The following is an 8481-nucleotide window of genomic DNA, read 5'->3' as shown; positions in this document are numbered from 1 at the left end:
ATGTGTCCTCAAATGCGTCCTTAAATTTCCAGTATGAGAAAATGAATTTTTACAAATTTCACAAGAATATGGCTTTTCTTTAGTATGTGTTCGCAAATGCGTCCTTCGACTTTCACTCTGAGAAAATGACTTTTTACAAATTTCACAAGAATATGGTTTTTCTTTAGTGTGTCCTCAAATGCCTCCTTAAATTTACAGTATGAGAAAATGACTTATTACAAATTTCACAAAAATATGGTTTTTCTTTAGTATGGGTCCTCAAATGGATTTTCAAATGTCCACTCTCCGAAAATGACTTTTTACAAATTTCACAAGAATATGGTTTTTCTTTAGTGTGTGTCCTCAAATGCTTCTTTAAAGTTCCAATCGCCGAAAATGTCTTTTTACAAATTTCACAAGAATATGGTTTTTCTTTAGTATGGGTCCTCAAATGCCTCTTAAAATGTCCACTTTGAGAAAATGACTTTTTACAAATTTCACACGAATATGGTTTTTCTTGAGTGTGTGTCCTCAAATGCATCCTTAAATTTCCAGTAGGAGAAAATGAATTTTTACAAATTTCACAAGAATATGGCTTTTCTTTAGTATGTGTTCGCAAATGCGTCCTTCGACTTTCACTCTGAGAAAATGACTTTTTACAAATTTCACAAGAATATGGTTTTTCTTTAGTGTGTCCTCAAATGCCTCCTTAAATTTACAGTATGAGAAAATGACTTATTACAAATTTCACAAGAATATGGTTTTTCTTTAGTGTGTGTCCTCAAATGCTTCTTTAAAGTTCCACTCTCCGAAAATGTCTTTTTACAAATTTCACAAGAATATGGCTTTTCTTTAGTATGTGTTCGCAAATGCGTCCTTAGACTTTCACTCTGAGAAAATGACTTTTTACAAATTTCACACGAATATGGTTTTTCTTGAGTGTGTGTCCTCAAATGCGTCCTTAAATTTCCAGTAGGAGAAAATGAATTTTTACAAATTTCACAAGAATATGGCTTTTCTTTAGTATGTGTTCGCAAATGCGTCCTTAGACTTTCACTCTGAGAAAATGACTTTTTACAAATTTCACAAGAATATGGTTTTTCTTCAGTGTGTGTCCTCAAATGCTTCCTTAAATTTCCAGTATGAGAAAATGACTTTTTACAAATTTCACAAGAATATTGTTTTTCTTTAGTATGGGTCCTCAAATGGATTTTCACGTGTCCACTCTCCGAAAATGCCTTTTTACAAATTTCACAAGAATATGGTTTTTCTTTAGTGTAGGTCCTCAAATGGCTCTTAAAACATCCAATTCGAGAAAATGACTTGTTACAAATTTCACACCAATATGGTTTTTCTTTAGTGTAGGTCCTCAAATGGCTCTTAAAACATCCAATTCGAGAAAATGACTTTTTACAAATTTCACAAGAATATGGTTTTTCTTTAGTGTAGATCCTCAAATGGCTCTTAAAACATCCAATTCGAGAAAATGACTTTTTACAAATTTCACAAGAATATGGTTTTTCTTTAGTGTAGGTCCTCAAATGGCTCTTAAAACATCCAATTCGAGAAAATGACTTGTTACAAATTTCACACGAATATGGTTTTTCTTTAGTGTAGGTCCTCAAATGGCTCATAAAACATCCAATTCGAGAAAATGACTTTTTACAAATTTCACAAGAATATGGTTGTTCTTTAGTGTAGGTCCTCAAATGGCTCTTAAAACATCCAATTCGAGAAAATGACTTGTTACAAATTTCACACGAATATGGTTTTTCTTTAGTGTGTGTTCTCAAATGGACTTTCAAATCTCCACTATCTGAAAATGACATTTTACAAATTTCACAAGAATCAGGTTTTTCTTTAGTATGGGTCCTCAAATGCCTCTTAAAATGTCCTCTTTGAGAAAATGACTTTTTACAAATTTCACACAAATATGGTTTTTCTTGAGTGTGTGTCCTCAAATGCGTCCTTAAATTTCCAGTATGAGAAAATGAATTTTTACAAATTTCACAAGAATATGGCTTTTCGTTAGTATGTGTTCGCAAATGCGTCCTTCGACTTTCACTCTGAGAAAATAACTTGTTACAAATTTCACAAGAATATGGTTTTTCTTTAGTATGGGTCCTCAAATGGATTTTCAAATGTCCACTCTCCGAAAATGACTTTTTACAAATTTCACAAGAATATGGTTTTTCTTCAGTGTGTGTCCTCAAATGCTTCTTTAACGTTCCACTCTCCGAAAATGTCTTTTTACAAATTTCACAAGAATATGGTTTTTCTTGAGTATGGGTCCTCAAATGCCTCTTAAAATGTCCACTTTGAGAAAATGACTTTTAACAAATTTCACACGAATATGGTTTTTCTTGAGTATGTGTCCTCAAATGCGTCCTTAAATTTCCAGTATGAGAAAATGAATTTTTAAATTTCACAAGAATATGGCTTTTCTTTAGTATGTGTTCGCAAATGCGTCCTTCGACTTTCACTCTGAGAAAATGACTTTTTTCAAATTTCACAAGAATATGGTTTTTCTTTAGTGTGTCCTCAAATGCCTCCTTAAATTTACAGTATGAGAAAATGACTTATTACAAATTTCACAAGAATATGGTTTTTCTTTAGTATGGGTCCTCAAATGGATTTTCAAATGTCCACTCTCCGAAAATGACTTTTTACAAATTTCACAAGAATATGGTTTTTCTTTAGTGTGTGTCCTCAAATGCTTCTTTAAAGTTCCACTCTCCGAAAATGTCTTTTTACAAATTTCACAAGAATATGGTTTTTCTTTAGTATGGGTCCTCAAATGCCTCTTAAAATGTCCACTTTGAGAAAATGACTTTTTACAAATTTCACACGAATATGGTTTTTCTTGAGTGTGTGTCCTCAAATGCGTCCTTAAATTTCCAGTATGAGAAAATGAATTTTTACAAATTTCACAAGAATATGGCTTTTCTTTAGTATGTGTTCGCAAATGCGTCCTTAGACTTTCACTCTGAGAAAATGACTTTTTACAAATTTCACAAGAATATGGTTTTTCTTGAGTGTGTGTCCTCAAATGCTTCCTTAAATTTCCAGTATGAGAAAATGACTTTTTACAAATTTCACAAGAATATGGTTTTTCTTTAGTATGGGTCCTCAAATGGATTTTCACGTGTCCACTCTCCGAAAATGCCTTTTTACAAATTTCACAAGAATATGGTTTTTCTTTAGTGTAGGTCCTCAAATGGCTCTTAAAACATCCAATTCGAGAAAATGACTTGTTACAAATTTCACACGAATATGGTTTTTCTTTAGTGTGTGTTCTCAAATGGACTTTCAAATCTCCACTATCTGAAAATGACATTTTACAAATTTCACAAGAATATGGTTTTTCTTTAGTGTGTGTCCTCAAATGGACTTTCAAATCTCCAATCTCTGAAAATGACATTCTACAAATTTCACAAGAATATGGTTTTTCTTTAGTGTGTGTCCTTAAATGGAGTTTCAAATCTCCACTCTCTGAAAACGACATTTTACAAATTTCACACAAATATGGTTTTTTTGAGTGATAGTCCTCAAATGGACTTTCAAATCTCCAATCTCTGAAAATGACATTTTACAAATTTCACACGAATATGGTTTTTCTTTAGTGTGTTCTCAAATGCTTCCTTAAATTTCCACTGTGAGAAAATTGACCTGTTACAAATTTCAGAAGAATATGGTTTTTCTTTAGTATGTGTCCTCAAATGGCTCTTTAAATTTCCTCTGTGATAAAGTGACTTGTTACAAATTTCACAAGAATACAGTGTTTCTTTAGTATGTATATTTAAATGAACATTTAAGTGTGAGATGTCACTAAATGTCTCTTCACAATATTCGCAAGAATACTATTTGTCTTTGAGATTTATACGCATTTTTAGCTTCAATCTTAGGCGATTGACAGTCACAAGATAACATTACTTAACTGTGGTCCTATACTCATCCCCTTGATTGAACTCCAATCTAAAAATAGAAAACTATTTTACTCTAATGGGGTAAAAAGCAAAATGCATACAGTTTTCAAAACAAAACAAAGTTTTATATTTTTGAACAGCTAATTTTGAAAATGCCATCAGAAAGCAATATTTTAGATATTTAAATGTTTGATACTTTACAACAGATTAAGTACAGCAGAGAGATTTTTTTTTACTATTTTGTAATTGATTTATTTATTTTGTTTGAAATTACGAATCCTGAAATTAAAGTACTAAATGTTATACTTGCAGAATAATATGAGCAAAGTTACATACAGTAAATTAAATCTGGTTGCATAAAAGAAAAAAAAATGGTCCAAGTGCGAGCACAGGATTTTCCTGTTTTCAAATAGGACTGATTTGAAATTCATTTGAGTGCCATATCTTCATTTTTGGCTATCTTAGGGAAGGAAGCATTCGGTGCAAGGATGGATCCAGAAAGATTCCAAAGAGGGTGCGGTTGATTTTTGAACTAACCTCTTATTTTGTATCTGATTTGTAAATGCTTGCAGGGGGGGGGGGGAGTTGCCACATGATTTTCATCTAAAACTACTTAAATATACAGATTGTTTAAGGATGTTTCAACCTCCCCTCCCCCTCAACATCATTAAAGGTCGTCAAACATTGCTCTTTTTTGAAACTTCGGATTCGAAAAATTATCAGAGGATATAGTCACTGAACCCGTTCTTTCTCCTAAAATTACAGAATGTGTCTACAATCGCGTCTTTATGACTTACATTTTGCAAAATGCAAGAGGGTAGGCATTCAAACTTCTTCTCCTAACATCGCCAAAGATCGTCCAAAATTGCCTTTTTGAAATTTAAATTCCATTAAGTTTCTAGAGGGGGGATTCGAACACTAACATCATCAATTAGGGCCAACACTCCTATTTTAGGACTTCAATTCAGAAAAATTGCATGTGTAGGTTCCCTCAAGGGAGGGGCGATCGCCTCCATTACACCTCCCTTGTATCCGTCCTTGATTCGGTGCATAGCACCTCAAGTAGAAATTCCTTTAAAAAATATTTAAGGAACATTGTGCTTGCGCACCATTCTGCCATCATGTGCGGGATACTCCATAATTTCATCAACATTTTGCTATAGACACCTTAATATTTTAATTAAACAGGAGTAAGAACATTTTTAATCTTTACATTTGATATAAAGGTACTTCCTGATACAGTTTTATTTTTATTAAATAACTTTATTACTCAAAATTTATTTGCATGGGTCATGCGCGGTACTTCCAAAGTCAACCACTTGTAGCTTACTGTATGCATATGAGCTCTATTAATATAGAATGACGAAATAACTTGTAGGTTTTGAAAGCTAAGGTTCGTGTTTCGGTGTTACAAGGAACACCTTTTTCAATGCTAAAAAGTGTGAGCTTCTGGATGAAAAGTCATCCGAGAAAAGCAACATGGTGGAACAGGAGATAGTATAAATATCAAAAAATAGAAATTAAACAAAAACAAAAAGAGACAAAATGACACCTGGAGGCATAATTTATTATATAATTCCATCAAGAAAAAACGGTTAAGTAATACATTTTCCAAGAAAACCCACAAACAATGCAAAAAGTCGAAAAATGAAACCACTCTGCATAAATTAGCAATAAATTTACCAGCGGGAAAAACTATGTATGGAAGCAATGTATCAAATGGAGAATGCAGGAAAAAACAAAGTGAAGGATAAACATATTGGAATTAGTTAATCACAAAACGAAATAAGAAAGCAAAAAATGAAAAAAGTAAAAGTAAGAAATGTAAGACGTATACATAAAAATAATAGAGAAACTAAACCAATTTTAACAAAGGAGTCCACACAGAAGAAAAATAGGGAATTGAAGTAAGATCGTTAACTAAATTAGAACGGTTTCTAGTCGGAGTCATGGGCGGGGGGGGGGGGGGGGGAGAGCCAACAAATACCATTAGAGCTGAAATTTTGTTAGTTTGTTCCGCCTTGCTTTCCGAAAATTTACGACATGGACTTTGAGTAAACAAGTTTTGGAGACCTTCAGTTCTGCCACACCTTATTTATTATTACTTTTTTTTTCAAACATATGAGTAATTACAGGGAGAATCGGTTCAACTTTCTGGATTGGGATGGTGTTACTACTACACGTATACAATATGAATCTTGAAACAGAAATATAATAGCCACATAGTTAGGGGGTACGGGGGTTTCTCCCCGTAAAATTTTCAAAATTGCAGTTTTAAAACCAGTTTTAGACAATCTCTGGTGATGTTAGGGGGATAAAAGGTTTGGTGGCCCCTTCTCAGTAATTTTTCAAAAATTGAAACTTCAAAAATGCAATTGTAGACAGTCTACTGTTGTGTTAGGAAGGGGGGAGGGATCGGGGGCTCTCCTCCGATAGGTTTTCAAAATTGTAGTTCTAAAAACGCAGTTTTAGACTGTCTATGATAATGTTAGGGAAAAAGGAGATTCGGGAGCTGGCCCCCAGAAAGTTTTCGCGATTCAAGTCTTAAAAACGCTATTTTAGGCTATCTATGGTTGGGGGACAGGCAGATTTCAGAAACTGATCCTCTGAAATTACAATTGTAGCCGACCTTTGTGACGTTAAGAAGAAGTTTTCCGAAGCTCTCCCGGCATTTTCTTGTAATTGAAGCCCTGAAAATCAATTTTAAGACATTAATACTGTTGACAAGAGTGGAGGAAGGGAGAAGGGCGCTTCACTTAATTTTTCAAACTTGTAGCTTTAAAAACAGTTTTGATAGATCTTGATAATGTTAGCAGAAGGTAAATTTTGGTGTCATTCCCCCCCCGGGGTCAGGGGCTCTCTCCTATAATTTTTTCAAAATTGCAGTTCTGGAACTACACTTTTAGGTGACTCTTGATGATAAAGAGGGTGTTATTCAAGTGTTACAGTGGGAGCGCACACCTGGAAGTTTTCCAAAATGGAAGCTTCATAGCCAAAAAAGATTTGTGACAGATATTTTTCAGAAATCCTCAAAAATGGATTCAGCCATTCAGCACACACCGAAAATCAGAACTCGAGAATTTTATCGAATCAAAGATCCTTCTATGCGTATCAGATATAAAAGAAAGTAAAAATGACTTAGGAAAAATAATTAAAACACTTGTTCCAAGAGAATACAACCCAACAAAAGTTGAACATTTGAAGTAAAGGGGGGAAATCGGAAGTAGGGAGATGAAAGCATAACACACACTACTGAACTTCCAGTGAATAACCAAAACACAATTACCCCTGTTACATACCGTAATTATTTTGGTAGCAGGGCTCAAAAATTATTCCGCCCAACATGCCCGAGGCATGTAAAAATTTCTATAGGGCATGAATCTTTTACCCTGACATGCCCGGCCGGGCATGTAATTTTTTAATCAAATATTTTTTCTTAAAATATAATTATTTCGTATTTTATCGAAAAATTACTGTATCCTTACTTGGAGCTCAAAATTTATTTCAAGCCCTACTGCTAAGATGGTTTCTGTTTCTGGTTTGCGTGGAAGCCATCCCTCCCGTTATATAATTTAAATTTTTTTAAATTCAATGACGGCTTATTATGTACTATTTCTTCAAACTATTTTTTTTTAATGATTGATATAAAAATAATTCATTTGATCAATGCTGTACGACAAGTTCAAATTGATATACAATAAGGAAAACTGGGCATGTAACTTTTAGACAAACATGCCCGGCAGGGCATGTAAAATTTGAAAGATCTTTCTAGCCCTGTTTGGTAGACAAAGAATATGTGATGTACTTATAAATTTAACTTTATAAAATTATATAATTCAGGCTTTTTATACAAAATACAAACTTAAAGTTAAAGGGTTTAGGTGCTCGATTGTTTGAATTTAAATTTTATTCAAAAAATCTGTAATAACTGAAAATTAGATAATGCTATTTAATTTTGTAATTTTGACTTTAATTAAGTGTTAACAAAACAAAAGTAATTACTTTTTTAGTTATTTAAAATAATATAAAACGCTAATCTGATGTAGCATGTGACAAAATAATTTCTAATTGCGAAAAATATAAAAATATTTAAAAGATGCAAAGGGTTGAAACCTCAATAAGCAAACTTTCACAAATTAAGTTCAAATTTGGCAAGTTTCCCATAAAAAAACTCATTTATTTTTTATTAAAATTAAACATAAAATATGCTAATCTGAGGTAGCATATGCGAAAATAACAATCGAATACCCAAAATATTTTAATATTTGCAGGATGCAAAAAGATTGAAATTTCAAACACATGAGCAATTTTCGGCGAAATCCGAGCAAGTTCAATGTCGTCCGAAATAAACCCTTCATTAAATATTGAAACTGAACAAAAAATAAACTAATGTGAGGCACCACATGTCAAAATAACTTCCAATCTCAAAAAACTTCAAAATATCTACAAGATGCAAAAGGATTGAAATCCCAAACACGGAAGCAATTTTTCACGATGTTGCAAATCGAATACATGTTCTGAAAATTGCATTGGTCAAATACTTAAAAAAAAATTAAGCACAATCCAATGATTTTTG

The 8481-nt window shown here is 32.9% G+C and overlaps 1 protein-coding gene across 1 annotated transcript; it reads right to left on the bottom strand.

Moving 5' to 3' along the window:
* Positions 1–325: 325 nt before the first annotated feature.
* Positions 326–3073, bottom strand: LOC129232537 (protein krueppel-like; the record flags this gene model as incomplete). Its single annotated transcript, XM_054866673.1, has 3 exons — positions 326–475; positions 2636–2711; positions 2949–3073. Coding segments are annotated over 3 exons (351 nt in total), but the record flags the coding sequence as incomplete, so codon positions are not given.
* Between the last annotated feature and the right edge of the window lie 5408 nt (positions 3074–8481).

This window comes from Uloborus diversus, unplaced genomic scaffold, assembly GCF_026930045.1.
Source record: "Uloborus diversus isolate 005 unplaced genomic scaffold, Udiv.v.3.1 scaffold_125, whole genome shotgun sequence".
Lineage (NCBI taxonomy): Eukaryota > Metazoa > Arthropoda > Arachnida > Araneae > Uloboridae > Uloborus > Uloborus diversus.
This window is presented reverse-complemented; position numbering and strand designations above follow the sequence as displayed.